General features: G+C 60.7%; 1 protein-coding gene across 8 annotated transcripts in view; it reads left to right on the top strand.

Moving 5' to 3' along the window:
- Window positions 1-23,673, top strand: part of INPP5A (inositol polyphosphate-5-phosphatase A) — a 181,357-nt gene that overhangs the window by 74,439 nt on the left and 83,245 nt on the right. For 4 of the 8 annotated variants that reach the window (XM_036829047.1, XM_036829041.1, XM_036829044.1 and 1 more), the window contains exons 3-4: window positions 7,415-7,515; window positions 10,977-11,064. In XM_036829047.1, the coding sequence (XP_036684942.1) occupies window positions 7,415-7,515; window positions 10,977-11,064 (189 nt within the window). Of the gene's footprint in view, window positions 1-7,414; window positions 7,516-10,976; window positions 11,092-23,673 lie in introns of all 8 variants that reach the window. The other 4 variants (XM_036829043.1, XM_036829039.1, XM_036829042.1 and 1 more) reach the window with 1 other exon arrangement.

Here is a 23,673-nt window from a genome sequence, read left to right as displayed (position 1 = left end):
TTGTTCACAGCAGCTTTGTAGGGACTTGAACTTCCTCTGGCTTGTCCCCATGGTGTCGGCATGGGTAGGATTCCTAGCTTCACAGCGCCCTCTTCTGTCCGTCCGGCGAAGTCCGGAGCGCGGGGGCCACGCTGCCTGGCGTCGTCGGGCAGCGAAGGGGCAGCCTCTCCTCTGTCTCAGGGTTTCTGTCTCCCCCTTTCTCCTCTGCTCCTTTATCCGGTTGCCAAGGCCACCTGCCCTCTTGGCTGTCCCTTTTTCTCTCCAGAAGCAGAGTCTCACTAGCGCCCTGCAACCTGGTCCTGTGGGCCGGCGCTTCCGGGGATTTTCCCTCGAGGGTTCCTGGCCTCCAGCCCCTCCCCCAGCACCTCCCGCGCCCGCAGGGCCTGGGGCGTGCAACTGCGCATTGTGGACTGATCACCAGGCTGTGCATTAGATCCAGAACGTGTTATCTTATCACTTGAGGCTTGTGCCCTTTGACCTACATCTCCCATTCCCCTCCTCCCTCCCCAGCCCCGGAAACTGCCTTTCTATCCTCTGTTTCTCTGAGTTTGGCTTGTTTAGATTCTGCGTGTGAGTGAGGTCATACAGGGGGTCTCTCTGTGACTCGCTTCGCTTGGTGGGATGCCCTCCAGGTTCCCCGTGTGGTCGCAACTGGCTAGGTAGCTGGGATGCTTTCCTCAGGAGAGGCTTGCCCTCCTTGATTTCCTTCCCCAGAGGCACAGATACGGAGCGAGGCAGGATACATTCTTGCCTCATCCTCTTTATCTACCAGTTTTCAAAAGAATGTCCTGACTCCAAGACGACTAACGTGTGGGGTTTTTAGTATCGCTGTGAACTGGTGCGTACAAATATATTGGTGTCTGTGATTTTCAGTCCAGTTTACACCCTGGTGGCCCGTCCTGGGTGGAGTTGGAGCGCTAGGCACTGCGCTTAACGTGCGGGAAGGCGTCCGGCCATCCAGGTGACGCTGTCAGCCTCCTCCTTCCCCTGGTGAAGCCCCGCGCTGCCCCGCTTGTGCTTTTGCTGCCGGAGGTGGGAGTGAGGCTCTTCCGAGTCTGCTCTTTCAGCAGGAGCTCCCCGTACCTGGCTGCAAGTTTATCTCCGGCTGTTCAGGGAAAGCCTCGTGTGGATCTGTTCCGTCACCTTTGGTTATAAATGAAACGTGCGACTTGTGGGCGTAGAGAAATGGCAGCGGCGTGTCCCTCGGTGTACGCTGTTCGTTTCCACGATCATTCGTTACTTTTCTTCTGAAATGTTTCATGATAAGGATCTTGTCATTCTAATAGCTTCGTTTTCAAGTGAGACGTGACTTTGGCCTCTTTGTGTTACATTTCGGCATGATTTCATCTAAATGCCTCCTTTTGGCTTTTGAAACATCCTCTCATGCCCGCTGTGTGCGCAGGGGGCACCTGAGGCCACGCCAGCTGGGACCTGCGACCAGGCATGGCCGGGCCTGGCAAGCGGCCCTCGAGGTCGCCGACGTGTGCGGGGTCCCGGTAGGTGGCATGTGGGGCGATCTCTTAGCAGCCCTGAACTTGGGGCCTGTGTCCACGCCACTTGAGGTCACTGTGGTTCGACAGGGCTGCACTGCTCCCTGGAGCTTGGTTTTCCAGGGTTGCCACTCCCTGCACCCCTTGGCCACCTGCTCTCCTGGGGGGTAGCGAGGGCCTCCCCTCCTCCCCTGTGTCCCCGTCGGGTTCCCTGCACCTGCCGCCCAGGCTCCGCTGGCAGGCGCTCCTCCAGGTGCGTCCATGTAATGCAGGTGGCTCAGGCTTAGGTGGACGGGACCTTTGTCAACAGCCGGGCGGAAGCACGTGCTGAGGCCTCCTGCACGTGCTTCTCCACGCAGAGGGGAACTCGAGTAAGATACGCACTGGCTGGGAAGTTCATAACCGTCGTGACGTAACTGCTCATGATCTGACTTCACACGTGTGCGCTCAGGGCAGGTGTGCCCGTTGTCCCTAAGGGTGATCGTGCTCGGCCATCGGGAAGTGTCGTTCGGGTCATTGTGTAGAAGACGCTGAGTTTCAACAGTTAAAATAATATCAGTCATTTTATTTGGCTGTTGATTTAAACTGATGATCAATTGAAATTCAGTTTTAGGTTAATTTAATTTCACTATAATTTAAATTTGGAATTAAATTTAGTTTGTGTTTAAATTTAAATCTAATTGTGATTACCAATTAAAATGTGTTGGATAGAGGTCATCCTTCCCCAGAAAGTGGCTCAGTCGGGGACGGTGTTGCAGGCACACAGGGGCTTCGCCTCTGCTGGGTGGGGCTCCCCAGCCTCTGTCTGGGCAGAGGTGCGGCGCAGGGAGTCCAGCCAGAAAGTCTCCCTCCCGCTGAGCTAGGACAGATGACTTGGTGTTTGGGTAAGACCGGAACGCAGTGGCGGGGACCGGAGGGCACGGGGTGGAGGGGCGGGAGCTGCCCGCACGGCTCCAGGCCAAGGACACATGGGGACATGCGGACACGCGGCCCTGGCTGTGTGCCGAGTCGCAGGCGCTGGCGCCGGGCAGGCCGGAAGCACCTGTGTGTCTGTGGCGCGTTCGCACCCAGCACTTCGGCCGGGCTGGAGCGCGGCCTTCTGAAGAGGGGCTCAGGTTGGGAATTGTCAAGAGAAGAGGGACAGCAGGTTCCTTGGTAAGCGAGCCCTTCGTCTGTGCCCAGGGCTTTGCAAACCGGTGGTCTTCAGAGACCATGGCACCAAAGGGGGTCACAGATGTGGCCACCCTGCAATCGTCCTTCAGCCTGGGACTCGGGAGACTGGAAGGTGGGTACGTGGTGCGGCGGGGGCGGCGGCAGAGGGGGCAGACGGCACCCCCCGATGTGCGGTTGCACATGACCCACGCCGGGCTCTGTTGCTTGCAGAGTGCTAGCCAGTGCCACCTGTGCGTGTCTTCTGGGGGCGTCCTGTGACACAGCGTGTAGGCAGAAGTCTCCGGCGAGAGCCTTCTTGTCTAAATAAAGTAGGCAAAGCACTAGAAAAGAAGCCCTTTCCCCTTTTCCTTTAACCTTAGGCCCTTTCCACTTCTTCCTGCCTGGAATGTAGGCACGAGGCCTGGGGGCTTTGCAGCCATATTGCAGTCACGAGGATGACAGCCAGTGCTCGCAGTGGCAGAGCAGACATGGTGGAAGCAGCTGGTTCCTGGCTGCCATCTGCGAGCAGGTGCACCATCCCTGCCTGCCAGCCCGGCCTCCTTATGCAAGCGGCTGGTTGTTGGTTTTCTGTTGTTGGCCAAGCACAATCCCAATGGAAACCTCGTAAGCCAGCTTTTCTGAGAATTGTGAATAAAACTCATTTACCTGATCAGTTTATTTACTGATAAAGCTCAACTCTTCACTTTGTCACTTTCCTTTGTGAGTTTATAGCAAGAAGAAGTGCTCCTGGAGGGCTTTTCAGCACCACGTCTTTTCTTGGAGGTGGAGATGCAAGAGGCCCTGGAAGGAGCACGGTGGGGCAGGGGAGACACAGGTGGAGATGAGCCTGGGGTCAGACGGACTTGGTGCACAGATGTACGGGCCTGGAAGACGAGAGGCAGAGGAACGCCAGCTCTGCTCTTGCTCTGGGCGCTCCGTGGTGCAGGCCCCGGACCCCAGCCTCGCATGCCAGGGCGAGATGGAGCCGTGCGTCCAGGAGCCGGCAGACCCGCCAGGTTGATGCTGAGTGTCGCCTCTTACCAGTTGTTTAAGGCAAAGCCCAAGTGGACGGGCTGGTCCTTCGGGAAGAACGTTGGCAGTGCTGTAGGGAGACGCGCTCTGGGCAGGGTGACCTCAGACTGAGAGGAGTGGGCTGTCCGGCCCCGTGAGTGCCCGGGAAGCCCACAGCGTGCCCATCGGGGTGGTGCCTGCCCCATGCGTCCCCCGGTGCCGCTGTAAGCTCAGGCGTGGCCCCCCACGGGCATGAGGTCCCAGCCCGCCCACCCCCGGGCCGGCGTTTGCTTCCTCAGCTGTGGCTGTGACGGGGCTTCCCTGGCCCACAGCAGGGCCGGAGCCCTGGCAGCTCCCGGAGTGCCCACCTCGGTGGTACCGCCAGGCCCCTTCTCTTGCCGGTGCCCTGTCCCTCCGCCATCCGTACACAGGCCTCGTCTCTCCTTTGCAGCTGAGGCTCTGGCGGGCAGGCAGGGGCTGCCCTGGGCCCCTGCTCCTCCAGGCCCTGTAGCTCAGGCAAGACCGCCACGGGTTTCAGAGATAAACCACCGCGGAGACGGCGCCACGTCCCAGGAAGGGGCCCGTCTGCTGGGCGCTGCCTGGTGCTCTGGAGTCCGCACGAGGGGCGTCCGCCCACTCCCAAAGAGCTGCTAGTTTCGGATTTCTCCATTTTCTGAGATTTGTGGGGTCAGAGTCAAATGTCTGAGGAGTTTCATGTGATTTAAAGCGTGAATTCTGTGCCATAAACGGCTATTTCAGTTTAAACCACAGCAGACGTCTTACGAAGGAGACGTGTATGGGATTCGGGTGAAGGCAGACAGGTGGGCAGGCCTGCCCAGAGAGACCCCGTGTGTCTGTGACTTAACGCGGCCGCACGTGGGCCCCTCGTTCTCGCTGCCCTAATTCATAATGGAAAGTCCTTGGAAGGCGGCTCTGCTTGGCTTTTCCTGGGGACTTGGGTCGTGGTCCCAGCCGCGATCTGGTGACCTGCAGCCTCGGTTACAAGAGGTGACGGCGTGAACTGCAGGAACCTGTCGCCGACTCGGGGCCCCGTCTTCGCCCACAAAACCCAAGCATCTCTGGGGCTTCCTTCTCCTTTCCCCCCCCCCCTGTTGTGGAGCTGGGCAGAGAGCACGCTGCAGAATTACAGGAACTGGTGTCACGGACCTTGCAGTCACGCTCGTGACGATCTGCCTGTGTCAGAGCGTCGCGTTCACTTCGTGTGAAGTCACCAGCTTCCCAGGGAGGAACTGCTCCCGGGGGAATTCTGTGCCCCCTTTGTGAAGGTCTGGTTTTATATGTTGTTCCAGGTACTGCAGAGGGTGGGTGACAGAGCTGCACACATCACGGAGCCTTTGGTGGCTTCCGCGTGACCAGGCTGCTGTGTGCGCCTGTGGGCGTGGCTGGCATTGTGCACACTCGACCCTGGGCCTGAGGGCAGATCGGTCTGGTGACCTGACCCAGGCTGGCCTGGAGCCTCTCCTGACTGGGGTCCCTTGTGCCCTTTGCATCGAGGCTTCAGGCCCGGAGACCATTCTGCAGTCTTTTCTGGTTGGTGAATGTGATTTGCTGCGTGGACACCCCTGGGATTCCTGAACTTTGTCTTGTGATCATTCCACGCCGGCAAGGGCTGCACGGGGAGCATCGTGTGTGAGGGCGCCTGCCAGGGGGCCGCCGGCGGGCGGCCTCCAGCTTGTCTCGGAGTCTGTGTTTTAGCGCCTGCGCGGAGCGGGACTGAGCTTGCACGAGGCAAGCTGCCTGGTCCCACTCCCCCCGGGCAGGGCTGTGGCGCCGCCAGCTGGGGAAACGTCTGGGCCTGTTCTGGTCCCCGTCCCCGAGAGCCTGAGCCCTGAGGCTGGTGACCAGGAACAGAGAGAGTCCACGCCTGTGTTCAGTGGGAAGCGGAAGCACCCTGGTGGACGTCCCGTAAACCCACTTAAACGGGGCATAGGGTGCGAGCTAGGGCAGCCCACTCAACCCGCTGGTATCACCTGGGTGCCTTTCCCACGCGGCTGAAATACACTTTCTGGTCTGAATTTTCCTCCTTTTTAAAGAACCTCCCCGTCTTGGGGATTGTGTTTTGATGTCACAGCTGGAGCAGGACCAGGTCCAGTCACCCTCCCCGAGGCTGGACGTGCTGCCTGCCGCCCGCAGGTCAGGGGCAGCTACTGCTGGGCAGTGCTTCCTTCTGAGACTCGCAGAAGCGTGGCACCCAGGGCCTGATGCCCTGCGTCCTCTGTCCCCGTAGCTGACTTTCTGGCGTGGCCTGGCTGAACCCTAGATGCAGCCACTGCCCATCAGGGACCACACAGCCGCTGCTCCCGGAGCACCCATCTCTGCAAGGCCCGTTGGACGCAGCGCTCGCCTGTCCACGGTGCACTCACCTCCGGGCAGGACGCGGTGGTGGCCGAGGTCGGGTTCAGGCGCTGACACTGTGGCCTTAGGCGTGGATGGCCTTGTGTAGGGGACCTGCCTCTGGGATGGTGGGCTTGGGGAGGGGCAAGGTAGTCCTATGGGTTTTGGTGAGGGCTTCAGAGCCGGCAGTGTTGCCATGGCAGCAGGTACCAGGGAGGGGGCGGAGAGGCGCAGAGCCGAGGAAGGGCAGGGGCCGGGCGCAGGCGGGGACAGGCAGCCTCTGGGCCTCCAAGTGCCCTGCCTGGCCTCCTGGTGTGCCTCCATCGCTGCCCTTGGCCGTCGGGCCCCAGCGGCCCCTCTCCACTCCCGGGAGCCCCTGCCCTTGCTGCCCCCCCAGGCTGTGCTGACCCCCCCCCCCCCCGGTGCGTGTCCCGGCACGGCTGCCTCGTCACCACACAGCGCGCCCCCTCGGCGAGTCACTCGCTGCCCCCGGCACCCTAGGAGGGCAGGGCCGTGGGTGCCTGGCCCCCTCCTGAGCCCGTGCCGGTCGACACCTGCTCAGGTGACCTGTGGGTTGCCCTGAGATGCCCAACGTGGCTTACGGCAGGGGTGAGACGCAGGTCCGTGCCACCACCTGGGGGTGGTTGGGTCCGTGCTGGGTTGGGTGTGGGCAGCGGGGGGCAGCTGGATGGTGCTCTCAGGACCATCCCTGTGCGCTTCCTGGAGGGGCCGCTGGGGGCGGTCAGCAGCCGCAGCTTCGAGGCCGACTCCAGGTCGAGTGACCGAAGTGTGGGCGGGTTGGGCGCTGCCTCGGGGCCAGTTTAGTCGGAGCCCAGGGGGCAGGGGACCCTGGTGACCAGGGAGACGCGGCGGGCCTGGCCCTGTGGGCTGTGGCGGGCGGGCGGCGCTGCCCAGGGGCCGCGTGGCTGGACCGGGTCCCACTGATGGCCGCAGCCGTGTCCCGTGTCCCGTGTCCAGCCTGCCCCGTGGGGTTGGGGAGGCGATGTGCGGGTCGGGCATGAGATGGCGCCAGCTCCTTGCACGGCCAGCTTTGCTCCCTCCCGGACGGTGAGAGACGCACGCACACACACATGCACAGCGCTGACACGCACACGACACGGGTGTGCTTGCACCCTCACGGGGGCCGTAGCAGCATCAGTGATGGCTGCCCTTACGTGTGAGGTTAGGAAGCGTGTTTGTTCCTCTGAGCCTTTGCAGGCGCTCTGCAGCTGACACGTGGGACTCCGTAGTCGGGAGGAAATGCCCAGATTACTGAGGAAGGTTCTGAGGATTTGTGGCAACGGGGAGGGAACGGCCCCGGGGACCGTGATCCTCAGGATTTGCGGGGAAAACGCTGCGGCAGGAGCCCCGCCGGGGCCCTGACGCTGCCGTGTGTTCCTCCCCAGGTCGTCCACGCGCACAGGCCGCACTTCCTGGCCCTGCACTGCCAGGAGTTCGGAGGGAAGAACTATGAAGCCTCCATGTCGCACGTGGACAAGTTTGTCAGGTACGTCCCGGGGCAGCTGCTTGCCCCTCTGCTTCCGCCTGGGGTGGGGGGCACGCTCGTGTGAGCGCGAGGCCCGGGGTGGGGTGACCGCGTCCCCCAGGCCTGGAAGCGTCAGCCCCGGGTCCAGGCCGAGATGCGGTCGCGTGGCCCGATGGCCGTGAGCCTGCTGTTTCTGCTGCTGTTGCTGCGGCTGGGGACAGACGGGGCTGACGTCCACGCAGCAGCTCACAGCTTCTCTGTCACAGTGGGAGGGGCACAGAGCGCCATCGTCGGCGTGGCTCTGTGGACGGCGGCCCTGCCTGGCGCCGCACGGGAAGCGAGGGCCGGGGCCTCGGGAGGTGGACGCAGGGGCGGGGGCAGGACAGGTGGGACGGCAGGCCTGGGCCAAGAGGCTGCGTGCCGGACAGCCCTGGGTATCGGCAGCCGCCGGAGCGTCCTTCCTGCCTGGGGCACCCTCTCTGCACTGTGTCCCCTGCGATGTGGCCCTGTCCTCCCCGACCCCGGACCCCGGGCCCCGGCGGAGTGTGGGGAGGTGACACGTGCCACTCGTGAGGCTGGTCGTTGAATGCGGCTGTGGGCGGGGTGGGCCGGGGCCACGTGTGGTGTGCAGGTCTGCGGGTGGGTGGCCTCTATACGCCCTCAGCCTGGGGCCCCGCCCGAGGCTGAGTCCAGCGGCTGCCCCAGGCCTCGGCCCCTGTCAGAGTCCCCAGCGGCGTGGAATGACACAAGCCATCCGTGTTTCCAGCTTTCAAATTGTGGGGTCCTTTGTTAAAAGGCAAATTTTTAAAAGCTACCAGACTTTCCCCAAATAATCTATAGTTTAAGGCAATTTCAATCAAAATGTTTTCTTAACACTTAAACTAACACTAGGATTAATACGGAAGTGCAGAGAGGCAGGACTCGCTGCAGTAATTCTGAAGCACAGCAAGGGGGGTGTCCTCAACTCCCCCGGCCCGCGGGCCTCCTGTGTGTGTGTGTGTGTGTGTGTGTGTGTGCGGGCGGCACCTAGATGCGTGGCAGCGGAGCCCCTGCCCCGCTTCACCCCGGTGTGTGGCAGGTGGCAACTGGGTCAGGGGGCGGCACCACCTGGTGTCCTGGGCCAGGAAACCATGAAGCTGGGTCCCCAGCACGTCGTAGTTCTCTCCACACACAGGGGTGAATTTCAGTTATTACCGAGTCAATGTAAAAGGCCCGAGGACAATTTGAGAGTAAAGTGTAGGAGAGCATCTAGGGAGACATTTCTTTAAAAAGGTGCAAAAGTGCAGCCCACAAGAGAAAAGACTGACGCATTTGACCATGTTGAAGTTAAAAGCTTTATCAAAAGACACTATAAACAAAGTAAAAGTTTAGCCACACTTGGGGAAAGGTATCTGCAACATACTTTACTGACAGAAATCATCAGTATTTAAATATATAAAGAACTGCAGTAAGTCAGTAAGAAAAGAACACCTTTGGAGAAGCTGGGCACGTCAGCGACAAGCAGACACAGGTGACGGGCAGCGCCCGGCAGGGCCGTGCGTCCGCGCTCGTGGGATCCCACGGCTCCCGTCCCCTGCCGTCCCCCTGCTGTTGTCTCCTGCCTGCGCTCCGCGTCACATACATGTTGTTATTTTTGCTTCAAACAGTCAGTTGCCTCTTGAAAAGGTTAAAAAGTGAGAGAACATGTCACCTGTTTGACTAGTCACCTGCCGTTCCCAGGGTGAGTCCTTCTCCGTACGATCAGCTTTCTCTCCAGCACCGTTTTCCTTCAGCCTGAGAACTTGAACATTTATCTCAACACAAGTTGCTGCTGATCAATTCTCTCAGCTTTTGTTTATCTGAAAAAAGTCTTTGTCTTTGTTTTTGAAAGATACTTTTGTTGTAAACAGAATTCTAGCTTGTCCATTTTTTTCCTTTCAGTGCTTTAAGGATATTGTTCCATTGTCTTCTGTGTGCCATTGTTTCTGGGGAGAACTGGGCTGTTGTTCTCGTCTTAATTTTCTGTATATAGTGTGTCTTTTTTCCTGACTGCTAAGTTTGTCTTTCTAGCTGGTTAGCAGCAACTTGATTGTTTTGCTTTAGTTTGATTTTCTTTGTGTTTATTTTGCTTGGGGTTCTTTGAGCTTTTTCAACCTGCAGGTTTATGACTTTACTGAGATTTGGGAAAAGCTTTTGCATGGTTTCTTCCCTTCTCTTTTGTTCTTGGACTCTGGCTTCCTGATGTTAGACTATCACACAGGTCTCTACAGCTCTTTCAGTTTTGTTTTTTTTTTTCAGTTCATTTTTCCTCTTTGCTTCAGTTTGGATAGTTGTGTCTGTTCTTCTTTACGTTTTAATCTGCTGTTAGGCCTATTCAGTGAATTTATTTCTGATGCTGTATTTTTCAGCTCTGGAACTTACAGTTGTGTCCATGCTTTCCTTTAAATCTTTGGTTACATTTATAATAGCTGTTTCAAGTTTCTTTTCAGCAAATTCCATCACTTTTATCCTTTCTACATCTGTTTCTGTTGCTTTTTTTTGTAGATTATGGGCCATATTTGTTGCTTCTTCACATGTCAGTAATTTTGATTCTGCTACTGTGTGTGTTTGGTGTCTGCGTCTTGCCTTGCCCCTAAAGCATGTTGGGGTTCATCCCAGCAGGCAGGTAGGTGCTTGAGGACTAGTTTGATCCCCTCAAGGCTTATCTTCTTCCTTCCCCTCCTCCCTGTTCCTTCCTGCCTTCCTCATTGTCACTCCTTAAAGCTGGAGCCCCTCTTCTTCCTGCCCTGAGTGCTGGCTGGTCACACGGTGCCCATGGCCTCCACCCCCTGCCGGGGCGCTGGTTGTGGGGGGGTCAGGTGCCTCTGTCCATTCGGCGCCATCACAGAACTCGAGGGTGCACGGCAGCTCTGTCCCGGCCACGTCTGTAGAGGTGGCGGCGAGGTCGCCTGCTGAAGGCTCTTCTGGTGACAAAGTGTGGCCATGAGGTGTGCAGTCAGGGCTGGAGCCTGTTCATAAGGGACGTCTGGAGACCCTTCCCTCCTTCTTGCTGCAAAGCCTCGGCCACTTGGTCACGGTCCTCAGCTTCCCTCCCGTGAGGAGCGAATGCGGGCGGGACTGCCCAGGCCTGGGGGCGCCTGTGTGGCCTCTGTGAGGACCGGGCGCAGACAGCCAGGATGCCCCACAGGCTGTGGACTCGAGCTTTCCTGGCGTGTGGCCCTGGGTGAGTTCCCAGTGTCGCCTTCCCAAGGGGCCCCCATCCTGCTCATCTCACGGCCGGCACGGAGCGGCCTATGCTGAGGGCACATAGTGGGTCTCAGTTTATGCCACCTCCGCCTCTCTTCCCCCTCCCCCCCTTCCTTCCTTCCCCGCCGTTGCTGTTGTTTTCAGGACAACGTAAAGCATGGTTTCCAAGCTGCCATTCCTGTGCTTCGCAAGCGCTCCCGTCGGAGGCCGAGGTGTGCGTGTGGCTGTGCGCTAACGAGCTCCCTCTTTCCTTGCAGAGAACTGCTGTCCAGTGACGCGATGACAGAGTACAGCAGGGCGCGGGTCTACCTGGATGAGGACTACAAGTCCCAGGAGCACTTCACGGTGAGTGCTCTTCCCTCCGTGGAACCGGTGAGTGCTCTTCCCTCCGTGGAATCGGTGAGTGCTCTTCCCTCTGTGGAATCGGTGAGTGCTCTTCCCTCCGTGGAATCGGTGAGTGCTCTTCCCTCCGTGCGGTAAGCGTGGGACAAGCCAAGCGTCTGCTGCAGCTGCCGTCCTCTGAGTACATAAAGAGACTCGGTGGGCAGCTCTGTCATGGGCACAGGCGGCCGTGCGTGAATTACAGCGCAACAGTGGTCTGGGGGACGGCGGATGCCCGGGGAAGCAGCCCCGACTGGCGTGGTGGCCACGGGTGTGCTGGGTGCAGGGACGGGCAGGGGCGTCTCGAAGCAGCGAGGTTGGTCGGCTTTGAGTGGCCGTTGCTGGTGTGAGGTTCACCGTCTGGAGGCCCCGTGTTTGGGGAGCCCTGAGGTCACCTGTGCTCCTTAGTGTCTTGTGTCATCTGTCCTCCGCGGCCTTCCCCTCACGCCGTCCCCCTGCTGCAGGTGCAGGTGCTGGTTGCCGGGTCCCCTCCTCAACGCATCCCTGGCCCAGGGATCTGGCAGCAGGTGACCGTACGCCCGCTGCCTGGACCGGGGGTTGCGTGCGGGGACCGGGGGCTGAGAAGAGCGTCCTGTGTAGAGTGGCCGGGGCAGAGATGCCACCGCGCTTCCCCTCTGCTTAGAGAGGCTCCTGCCAGGTTTCAGTCTTTAAATTCGGGGCGTCTGATGCCAGTTATGGGGTAGTCATGGACTGCAGATTCGTGTCTCTGCCTTTAGCTGCGTCCTGCATCCCGGGGTCTTGCCTCTGCCATGCTGCTCGGCGGGGGGACCCTCCCCACATTCGCAGGGGCCTCACCCCACAGTGACGGGCCCAGCAAGGCCTCGAGGGCAGGGACACAGCCCCCTCCTCTCTCTCCCCTTTCTCCCTGACGGCTCCTTCTCCTCCGCTCGTCCTGCAAATAAAAATGCTTTCCCCAAGTGGGACTTACTCAGATGAAAACTGCAGTGTCTGGAATGAGAACCACACCGTTATCAGCAGGTTAGGGCCACAGCGTCAGGAAGGGCTCCCTGAAGGGCAGCAGCCGCAGGAGATGTGCAGAAGGAAGGACTTGGCGAGGGGCGTCGCCCAGCGCCAGGGCGTCAGGTGGTGTCTCTGGAGCCCCAGGAGGGCCGGGAGAGGAAAGGGCTTGAAAAGGTCGTGGCTGGACTCTGTCCGAGTTTGATAACGTGTGTAAACGCATAGACTCAGTCACTGTGACAAGCGTCCAGCGGCCAGCATCGTCCCCGGGTTGCTGCTGGCGGGTTAGCGGGGCCCCTCCTCGCCTCCCCCTCTCAGAGGCCTCGGTCCCTGCTCGGCCAGTAGAGCCGCCATGGCCCACCATGGCCCTGGTCACCTCTGCCTCGTGGACACCGTGCTCGGGTCCTCACAGCCTCCTTTAGGTGGCAAGATGGGTATTTTACAAGTAAAAGGATGAAGAAAAAGACCATCCGCGTGGGTTCTGAGAAGGTAGGAGTGGACGAGTTGATATCGAAGGAGCCTTCAGAGCGAGGGCTGTGACGGGGCCAGGGCGCAGGGCGCAGCTCCCCAGGGGGATGTGGCAGCCCATCGTGTGGGTACCCGTGTCAGAGCTACGTGTGCGGGAAAGCTGGCAGAGTCCCTGACAGCCGGCGTGAGCTCACGGGCCTCCGTGGGACACGGGGCTGGTGGCTGCACGCGCAGCCCCGGGACGGGGACATGGCACGTGGCATGTGGCACGTGGCACGCCGAGTGGCGAGGCGGGGCTGTCGGCTTCCACTCTCTTCCCTGGGAAGGCGAGTCTTGCTCTGACGTTTGTCGGGGTGGGTGCAGGGTGGCCTGTGGTTGGGAGGGGGTCCGTCCCAAGGACTCGGGCATTCCCACCCTGGTGGCCAGAGCACAGGCGGTCTGGGGCCTGGACGAGTCTTGGCCTGCGTGTGCACATGGAACATTCCACACACTGAAATCTGGGCCGAAAATGCAGCTCAGCACGTGTGGGAGATTGAGGTCACACAGAGGAACTAAATTAGGAGTAAACAAAAACGGTATCTGAAAAAGTCCCAAATATTTGGGAATAAACAAGAAACTTGTAAATAACCCATGAGTCACAAAGGACATTAGAAATTATTTCCAATTACACGAAAAACAAACTAAAAACCTTCAAAATTTGTGAGATGCACCTAAAGTAGTGCTTAGAGGGAAATTTCTAGCATTAAATGCTTACATTAGAAGTTTTTAAAACGAAGAGCAAATTTAACCAATGCCCGTACAGGAAAGGAAATCATAAAATAAGACAGAAGTCAGTGAAATAGAAAATAGAATATTAGAGAAAATCAACGAAATCAAACTGATTCCTCAGAAAGGCTGACATATCTGATACACCTTCCCCAGTGGACCAGAGACTGAGGCAGGGGTGGGTGGCCGAGGGAGAGTGGAGGCGTTTGTTTCCCTGGGGCGGAGGCCGTCCATCCGCTGAGGGAGTTATTCTGGCGCCGGCCTCCGTGCCCCGCGGGGCCCTATGTGCGCTTGGGGCTGAGTCAACAGTGAAGCGTGGGTATCAGCTTGTTAGTGGACAGGGCCTTGGTTCTTGTGCACAAAAACTGCGGCCTCAGGAAGGCCGGGAGCTCCCACTGTCTTTGTCTGTCTGTGGAAGTTTTCCATAGTTTTTTGAAATGCTGAGTTTTCTAGTTCTCCGTGGTCTGTTTTGTGTCACCTGTCGTGACATGCTGATGTAATACCTGCGTCTCTCCTCCAGCCAAATGCTTGGTGGGCTGAGAAATGGTTTGCGTTGGAGGCGCCTGGGGGCTGAGAGCTCCATTTTGGCCTTCCTCATCCCTGGAGATTTATCTTAAAATGTGATTTCACAATTTGCAATGGAAAACAGAAACCTGCCAAAGAGCTTTCCCATCACTCAGCAGCTTCACTGGACAAGTAGCCGTCTTGCAAACTGGTGTGTATAAGGATGGTCATCAAAAATTATTGGATAACAAAAGTTGGAAGTAATTTTAAGTACCCAGAATTAGGTATTTTTACACTGTGGACCAGCCACATGCTGAGTAATCTGCAACCACTGAAAACACTACAAATGACACGCCCGGAAGATCTTGCTGTCCGGTTGGTGCATTGAGGTACCTAAGGACGATATTACATCCAGCCTGTTCCTCCACGAGTCGATTGTCACATTTACATCTGAGACCAGGGTGCATCTAACACCCACGGCATCTCTCAGTTAGAACCGGCAGCGTTTTCCTCTCTTGGTCTTAAGTACGCTGATGGCACGTTAGTCGGTGACAGGGCCATCCTGCTTGGTTCCAGTCTGGGACGGCGCTCGGGGCTGGCACCTCCCTGGGCAGGACTGACCCTGCACGGGACAGCACCGCATCAGACATGGGGATAAGCCCAGGTGTGAGGCCCTGAGGCTGTGGCTGCAGGTGTCTGCAGGACTGGGCAGTGTCTGGGAGTTGAGGATGAAGGCCCAGCCTGCCCAAGGAGGGGTGGGTGCATCGGCTGGCCCTGCGAGGCTGTGGCCTGGCTTGCCTTCCAGGGTTGCTGTCCTGCCGGCGGTCCCCTCCTGCAACCATAGTCCAGTGCGGGCATGTTTCCCGGGGTGGGGGGATGGGAATGGCCAGCGGTGCTCCACGCTCCGGGTCTGGACCTCATCCCTGACTCTTCCCCGGGGGAGGCGTGTGTTTGTCACCCGTCTCCTGACTGGGACCGAAACGGTTTGTGATAAAATCCTGCTTGGCCCTGGCCCTGCGGCCCCGGCCCCGTCATGCCCGTCCCTCGCCCCTTCAGTGCGTCGTGCGTGGAACCGCCTTTGCCGGGGCCCCTGGACGTCCCGTTGGAGGGGACCTGGGCAGCACTGGCCGGGTACCTGGCCACCCTGTCGCCCCAGCCTGGTGGCCTCTGGCTGTCAGAGGGAGGAAAATTTAATTTTTACAAGATGAATAGTATTGGAGTGATATTTTTAGCTGAGTGTGGTTCAAATAATAGGCCATTAATTGAAAAAGGAAATTGAAATGAATTTATCTTGTACATAAATGCTGTCACAGGTATTAATAGGGATCAGAAAATTGCAGCCTGTTCCCAGAAAGAGCTGAACCTGCAGCTGCACCTGGTGATGAGAATAACGGTGGGGGGGCTCACGGAAACATGGGGGGCTGTGTGTCCTGGGGGGCTGTGTCCTGGGGGTCGGCGTCCTGGGGGGCTGTGTCCTGGGGGTCGGCGTCCTGGGGGGCTGTGTCCTGGGGGTTGGCGTTCTGGGGGGGCTGTGTCCTGGGGGTCGGCGTCCTGGGGTGCTGTGTCCTGGGGGTCGGCGTCCTGGGGGGCTGTGTCCTGGGGGGGCTGTGTCCTGGGGGTCGGCGTCCTGGGGTGCTGTGTCCTGGGGGGGCTGTGTCCTGGGGGTCGGCGTCCTGGGGGGCTGTGTCCTGGGGGTCGGCGTCCTGGGGGGCTGTGTCCTGGGGGTCGGCGTTCTGGGGGGGCTGTGTCCCGGGGGTCAGCGTCCTGGGGGGCTGTGTCCTGGGGGTCAGCGTCCTGGGGGGGCTGTGTCCCGGGGGTCGGCGTCCTGGGGGGCTGTGTCCTGGGGGTCGGCGTTCTGGGGGGCTGTGTCCCGGGGGTCGGCGTCCTGGGGGGCTGTGTCCTGGGGGTCGGCGTCCTGGGGGAGCTCTGGGCCAGCAGGGTCTGCAGCCCGGAGGAGCTGTGGCTGGGCGGGCAGCGAGCTGGGGGGCGTGGCCTTGGGCGCAGTGGCACACCAGGAGCCTGCAGTTGCTCATCTTCACCAGGAGATGGCGGCAAAGCAGCATTTCCCATCTGGCCCAGGAGCTGATCTAAGGGCAATTTTTAGACTTCAATAAAATGATTATGGTAAATTTTGTCTGCTCCTAAGAACCATCCCGAGTGGCCACTCACTTAAGCACGTGGTTCGTCTGGTCTACTCAGGCCTGAGGAGACAGAGTGTCCCCCACTGGGCGTCCTGCGGCGGGCCACCCTCCCTCAGGCCCTGCCCGCTGGCCGGGTCCCTGCCCGCCTGCGTTTCCTTCGGGAAAGTCGAGTTGGAAGTCTGTTCGTTCAGAGGTGCCAGCAGGCTTGCGTGCTGACATCGCGCGTCCTGCTCCCAGGAGCTCATTAACCGCCATCATGGGCCAAGGACCTGGCCCTGGGCGTGGACAGAGCCACAGGTGAGCCGGACGGGATGGCGGGAGCTCACAGGCTGCTGCAGCCCCTCCGACCCCGGGCCCCCCTCGTCTCCGGGCACCGGCCACCTTGGTGTGCTTGGGGTTGGCCTTCCGATGACTGTGTCTTCCTCCTCAAATCCAGAGCCCGGGAGCAGCTGCCTTGTTCCTGTGCTGCCCGGGGCCTGGGCTTGTGCCAGCGCGGGCCGGTGCTCGGCAGACGTGCTCTGAGCAGGGAAGGAGGCGTCCTGGGCCAGAGGGGTCAGGATGCAGTGGTGGGTTGGACGTGGATGCCCCTGGGCACCCCCAGCGTGGGGCCAGAGCCACGGATGCACCAGTGTGAGCTCACGGGGGGTGCCGGCCTGAGGACAGACCTCGAGGCCATCGGGGTGTACGTGCATTGAAGACCGCGGGTTGGGTGAGTTTCCCTGAGTGGAGGCTGGGAAGACAGAAGGCTCATGCAGGGCATAGTTGGGGAGGTGGGGGCAGGGGCGGGCTGGAGGGCACGCGACAACCCCCGAGGGAGGGGCTGCCCCCAGGCACCCGCCCTCCCCGGCCCCGCCCCCTGCCCAAGGCTGCCGAGCGGACGTGGGCTTCTGGACGGGGCGCCCAGCAGAGGAAGGGTGGGGCTGTGCAGCCAGCGCCCGGGACGGCCTTCGCCCAAGCGTTTTCCGTGGTGAGGTGGTAAACACCCTAGGTCTCCTGGCCGACGTCGACGCCCGACATCCCCCAGTGATTCTGTGTTTGCCTGAAAGAGGCAAGGTGGCCCAGTTTTAATCCCCCGGTGAGAGTTCAGACGCGGGTTCTGTTCCTGCCATGCCAGGTGCGCTCACGGAAGGTGACCGTCTCTAGGGTCGTGTTCACTGCAAGCAGGAGTGCCCAGAAGAGGGCACTCCGGTGAGCCCCTTGCGGGGTCCCTTGAGGTGTGACTGCGGGGGACCCGCAAGGCCTGACCCACGCGCTCCCTGTTCCCAGTGCCGCTGCTGGGCGGCTCCCGAGTCCCTCCCAGGCACCACGTGGTGGGATGAGCCCCGTTATTGTTGGGACCCCACGCGTGGGGTGAAGCCAGGGGCCGCGTCCCGCACACCCGGCTGACCCTCACCTGTGCCTGTAGGACGTTTGCAAACACAGAGGAGAGGGGACTTCCCTGCCTGGTGGTCCAGTGGTTAAGACTCTGCGCTTCCAGCGCATGGGGTGTGGGTTCGATCCCTGGTCGGGGAACTAGATCCCACATGCTTGGCAGCCAAAAAACCAAAATGTAAAACAGAAGCAATGTTGTAACAAATTCAATAAAGACTTTAAAAATGGTCCACATGCAAAAAAAAAAAATCTAAAAAAAAATGCCTTTAAAAAAAAAATGCAGAGGAGACCAAGAGAAGGGGGCACTGCCGTCGCTCAGCCGTCCCTCCCGGACCGCGATGGTACCGCGTTCTGCAGCCCGCGTGCCGAGGAAGGGCTCCTCCTCCGGCCCCGGCAGCTACTGCAGGCCCTTTGCGCGCCCTCCGTCCCGCTCTTTCCCTCCTCCGGCCCCGGCAGCTACTGCAGGCCCTTTGCACCAGCCCTGTCCTCCCTGGGTGCCCTTCCTTCGCAGGTCCCGCGGGCCGGCTGCCCCAGGAGAGATCAGAAGTGCTAGCCTTCCTCCTCCTGGGCCTCTCCCTTCCCTCCTCCCTCCAATGCCCCTCCTTTTCATACGCACATCCTGCCCCTTCCCAGGGCCTGGCTCCCCGCGTCTGTCACGCGTGCTCGTGACAGAAGCGCCAGCAGTGGCAGTGTGAGCGCCCCCGTACGTCACTGGATTTAACCATGGAGTCCGGTGGAAGAGCGTTAGTAGTCGGGCACGTGATGTGAATCTGTGATTTTGTCAGAAGAGTGATTCGTGCAAGAATGCTTGGAAGAAACCTTCTCAGTTACAAGGATGGGCCCCAAGGTGGGTTGGGACTTTCCTCAGAGGAAAGAGAGCGGGCTGTTTATCGTGTAAATTCAGGGCTTCTCAGGGCTGGTGAAGGCTCCAAGCAGGCACAGCCAGTGGCCACTCACGTGCCCCCCTCACCTGGGGACCCCGCATCCTCCCCCCCTCACCTGGTCACCTGTGATGGAGAAGAGGAGGAGAATGGGGTGGGCACCTCGCTCCTGAGGCAGGACACGCAGCCTGGCCCAGAGACCCCAACGTGCAGTACCAGGGGGGCCACCTGAGGGGTGGGGCTGACGCCAGTCCCTGGGGAGCCCCCCGGGACAGAGGGTTGGTGCTCCGAGCACGCGAGGTGCAGGCGCAGGCCCTTGCTTGGTCTTCTCCCCGAAGCACCTGCTGGTGGAGCAGCTGGTGGCCACGGGCATCAGCTCCAGCCTGCTGGGCAGGACCCCCCAGAGCCTCCCGACCCGGCCTGCTCGGGCGACTGGGCGGGGAGCCTGGGGGGCGTCGCCCCCTCAGAGGGCAGGCGGCCCCCACCGTCTCTGTGGCGGGGCGGGCATGGCTGACCCGTGCCGTGGCCTCACCCCTCCCCTCCTCTCCCCTCCCGCAGTGGCACCGTGTCAGCCCCGCGCGCGTCCGTGGTGGGAGGGGCCTTTCTGCCGGCGCCTTCACAAGTCCCCCTTGTCCGGTGTCAGCCTGCGGGACCTGAGCCGCGTGGCCGTCTGTCCAGTGGACGTGACGCCCGGGGAGCGCGGGCCGGAGGCTCCTTCTGCTGGCGCCAGGCCGGTGTCGTGGGCCCAGGGGGAGCCATGCGGTCGGGGCAGCCACGCGGGCGTCCGCGGGCTGGGAGAGTGCCCAGCGCGGGCGCCCAGGACGGCTTTGGTGACCGTGGCATTGCCTGAACACGCGGTGGTTCCGACTTCCCCTCAAAGCTCGGAAAGTGGGGTTGCGTCTGGGCAGATGGGTCAGCGCCCGTCAGCGGCCGGCACCTGTGTCCCCAGGGCACCAGGAAGGCCGGCGAGGAAGGGGGCTCCGGGGCTGCGCCTGGGAGACGGAGGCCCCGCGCTGCCCAGGGTCCCAGGCTCGCCCCACTCCGCTTCCCACCGCCGGCCTCCACCTTCATCTGCGGTTAACTTGGCCCCTGGAAGGAGGCGCACGGGTGGGCTTCATTTCCTGTGGGGTGAGAGTGCGGCCAGGCCAGAAACCCACTGACGCAAATTCAAGGCTCACAAAGGTTTCCCGGGACCGTGGCCTCGCTGGTCGGGGGGATGAAGTCGAGGTCGGGAGAAGCGACCCTTTCAGGCCCCTCCAGGAAGCGCCTCTCCATCCCTGGCCTAAAGCTGCGCTTTGCAAACCCACCCGTCCACGGGTCCCCAGGCCAGGAGGGCGCAGTGGCCTGGCGGCATTGCTCCCTCCACGTCGGACCAGGAGGCCCAGGGACAGGCCCTGGCGCCTCGGGTGGGCGTGGGGGTCTGTGCGTGCCCCGAGGAGGTCCTCGCCCTGGAGGGTCCATCCGCGTTCCCACTCGCTCCACTGTCCATGCTGGTGGCTCCTGGGCCCAGGACCCCTTGAAGGCAGGTCACCAACAAAGCAGTTCCCTCTTCTTCCTTCTCCTCCCTGCTTTGGGGGCTCCTTCCCCTCCTCACCGGGGGAGCACAAGTCTGGAGGGTCCGCGCTGGCCTCGGTGGTCTCCTTCTGCAGGGGGGTCTGGGCCTGCCTTCCAGCCGTGGTGGCAGCTGCTTTTTTCTGTCGTGGTCCCAGGGCCCTCCCCCCGCCCCAGGTGGCCCAGTGCCTGTGCGGGGTGCAGGCCGGAAGCCACGCTCCTTCCGAGGAGACGCCCTCCCGGACCCTCCTGGCTCCTTTCTCCGACACCTGCCCCTTCCCTGTCTCTGCTCTCCTGGATAAGATTTTAGGGGAAATTTATAGAAAAGTAAGGAGCTTACTGATGTTCTCTGATCCAGGGGAGGGGAGGAGGGCAAATGCATCCTGATGAGGGAACCGACCTGCTTTAGGGGGCCCCCTCCGGCCCCGCCCCGTCTCCCAGCCTCTCGCCCCGCCTGTGGGTCCAGACAGGCCTGATAAAGTGAGGGAAGCAAGATTGGTTTTCCGAGGGCACCGGGCCCTCCACGCTCAGCTAAATCACGGCTGTCGGCCTCGGGGGAGGGGGACGGCCACTCCCGCTGCGGCCCCTGCAGCCCCGTGGGACGTGGTGATGTGCGGCCTGGCAGCGGCAGGGGCTGCAGGGAAGGTGAAACTGTCATATCGATCTTTTTAGCACTAAAATATGGGCCACTTTACTCTGCTCCCCGCTGCTGTGATGTGAAAAATAATAACTCGGATCCAAATTAAAAATATTGATCTCTGGAAGGTGCTGAAAGTAAATAAACACCTTCCGAAGTTTTCGGGTCAGCCGAGAGACGGCACTCGGCAATAAATGTGTCCGCATGCCAGGGTCCAGGGTTCTTGATCTGTTTTTTCTTTAAATTGATTTTTCATTATTTACTTCCTAAAAGTGTTGGAATTTGGTCCTCAACTGTTAAATCCCAGTGTTTGGGCAAATTATTTCTTTGGGGCTTATGAGGTGCGCCTAATCCACTCGTTCATTGATTGATTGATTTTTGACTCAATAAGCTTGCAGCCTGGACCTTATTTAGGGCTTCCGTCATAATTTTTTATGCATTTAGGCTCGACTTTTATTTCCCTCTAACGGATGAGCTGGCGTTGGGCTATCAAGCGGGGAGGACAGTTGCCGGGCTAGTTTGATCCGCTGTGCGTTCCGCGGAGCTGGCTGTGTCCTGGCTGAGGGCCAGCGGCGGGGGCAGAGCCCTCCGGGGCCTCTGAAAACCCGCTTGCCCACCGGGGTGTGACCCCGGGGGTCCGAGAGCCGTCTGCAACCACACGGCTTGAGTCTTGGATGCGGTGATTTTCCGGGAGCCGAGGAGACGCCGGGCCGGGTGCTTCCGGAGGCTCTCCCCTCCAGAGGCACCGAAAGCTTGGGCGCATCAGGTCGCCGCACAGTCTGGGTCCGCGGGCCTGGCAGGAAGGCGGGAGGGCTGGGGGCTGGGGGCCACTCGGGAAGGACAGAGGAGGTGCTGTGTGGCGCCTTCTGTGGGGCCGTTGTGGGGTGAAAACTCACCTGGAAAGACCGCAGACTTTAAACGCGTCTCGTGGCCGACAGCGGTCCTGCTGCCCCGAGGGCCAGTGACCGTTCCCACTGGTGGCTGGAACAGGGCACCGCCAGGCGTGGGAGCTCCCTGGGCTGGACCCCGGGGTGGCAGGAAGAAGGGGGCTGTGCCTGGGGCCCTGGGGGGGCGGTGCGCCGCCCCACCCCGTGCTCTGTGTGCTCAAGGCCACCGTGCGGCGCTTAGTTCCAGGAGGGCCCCTGTGTGCCTGCTTGTGGCCGTGGGAAGCAGTGGCTGCAGGTCCTGTGTGGGCCGTCCCGCTGGTGATGCTGAGTGCTGGTGACACGGAAAACACGTGTGCAGGGCCCCGTGTCTGCTCCAGTGGGAGCCCTCCACGGAAGGCCTCTCCCGGGATCCTCACGCGGCCCACGGTTGCCCATACTGGGTGGAGGAGGAGGCCAGGGCCGTGGAGGCTTCTCTGCCTCACCTGGACTTGAATCCCAGGCCACGAGGCTGCCTCAGTGCCTCGCCCGAGGGCCTGGGGTCCTGACCATCGCCCAGGCCAGGACAGGTCGGGAAGGCTGGAGACGTTTCTGAGAGTGGCTGGCGTGCTGGCCAGAGGGAAGGAGGGCCACTGGCTGGGGCACGGAGGTGTCACTGGGTCCCACAGAGGCCAGAGTCCTCGGGGGTCTAGGCGGGCCTGTTTGGGAGGGATGGAGGGTCCGGGAGGAAGGAACTGCTTTTCTCCATCCTGTTTGGAGGTGGTGGTTTGAGGGGGACGTGGCAATGGCTGCTGTACCAGCATGGTGGCAGGGTGCAGGACCCCCAGGTGTGGCGTCGGCCAGTCGGGGTTTTGGGTGGGAGGTGGGAGGAGCCCCGCCATCCTGGACACGTGGCCTGCTCTCTGGGGGCTGAGACGACCTCTCTCTAGCGGGGAGCTTGTCCGAATGCCAGACACCCCTGAGTGTCCAGTCCTGGGTCATATTTTCCAGCCATAATGCCCATTTCTGGAGCACTGGTACCACCCCTCCCTTCGGGCACCACTTCCCCCCAGAAGCCACATTTCATATGAGAACGCGTGTCTCGGAGGATGACGTGCCCTTCAGGTGCACCCGGGAGGCTTGCTGGCTGCCGTAGGAAGTTCGGAACACTGCCCTCCATTTCCCACCAAAGACCGAGAAGACTGCCTGGGGGCAGCTGAAGAAGGCTTCTCGTGGCAGGCGTGGCCCGGTCCTGCTGGTGTGCCGGCACGCCGGAGCCGAGACCACAGGTGTCGGCCTTCTGAGAGCTGAGTCTGCTGTTCTCGGCAGGGGGCTCGAAGGTGCGGTGGAGCCGTTCTGTTTGGCTGCAGGACACGCGTGCTGTGCTCTGTGTGCTGGGCCTACCGCGGGTGCCACGGACGCAGAGACACAGGACACACGCCGCACTGCCTGCGATTCCCCGTGCGCTACACACAACGCACTCGTGGAGCTTGCACATTCCAGTGAGCAAACATGCAGACACGCGACAGCCCACAGCGTGTGACATGCTGCATGTGACCCTACACGTGACCTGACATCCTCGCACTCTGTGCCCTCGTGGACGCTGGGGCAGACACACAGCTGTGCAGTTAGGAGGTGTGAAGAGAGCTGATGTGCCCATGTCTGCTGCCTGGAAGCGCCCACGGGGCCCGATGGTGACAGGAGTGGAGAGCAGGCCGCTCTGAGGACGGCGTTTAGTGGGACCCTGAAGGACGTGCGGGAGTGGGCGGGGAAGGACGGGGCAAAGGGCAGTCCAGGCAGGGCAGTCATGTGGGCACAAGACCAGGGCAGACTCGGGGATGTGCCCCCTGGGCCCCTTTGGGGATGACCTGCTGCTGGCCTTGGGGCACGTGGCCCTGGGTGGCCTCCCCTGCCTGCCTCCCCCTGAGGCCATGTCCTGCCTGGGCAGCCCACCCTGGTGACTGAGGGAGTGAGGGCATAAAGACCCAGCATCGAGGCCCCATGGGGCAACTCTGAGGGAAGAGAGGGAAGGGCAAGGGCCAGAGGAGCAGGGACTCTGGCAGTGCCCACTTCCAAGGCCACACTGGAAGGCAAAGGACAGACCTTAACCTGTGGCATGCCGGAATTCCCATCCAGAATTCCCATCCAGCCGGCTTATAAACGTGCAGGTAGGGAAAAATGAAAATGGTACTTCAGATATGTAAGGCCTTTTAAAATAGTATGTCCCCAGTGCCCTCTGTCAGGAAGCTTTGGTTCTCTACCCAAAGATCCAGGAAGCACAGGAAGCAGCGGTTTGAGCACACCAGCTCCCTTGAGGGCAGGAGCAGAGAGCTCAGACGTGAGGGTTGGTTACCTCCGCCCTGACCAGGTGTCTGCTGGGCTCTTAGCAGAGGGCCTTACCTGGCTCCCTGGGC

Source organism: Balaenoptera musculus, chromosome 16 (assembly GCF_009873245.2).
Source record: "Balaenoptera musculus isolate JJ_BM4_2016_0621 chromosome 16, mBalMus1.pri.v3, whole genome shotgun sequence".
NCBI lineage: Eukaryota > Metazoa > Chordata > Mammalia > Artiodactyla > Balaenopteridae > Balaenoptera > Balaenoptera musculus.
This window is presented reverse-complemented; position numbering and strand designations above follow the sequence as displayed.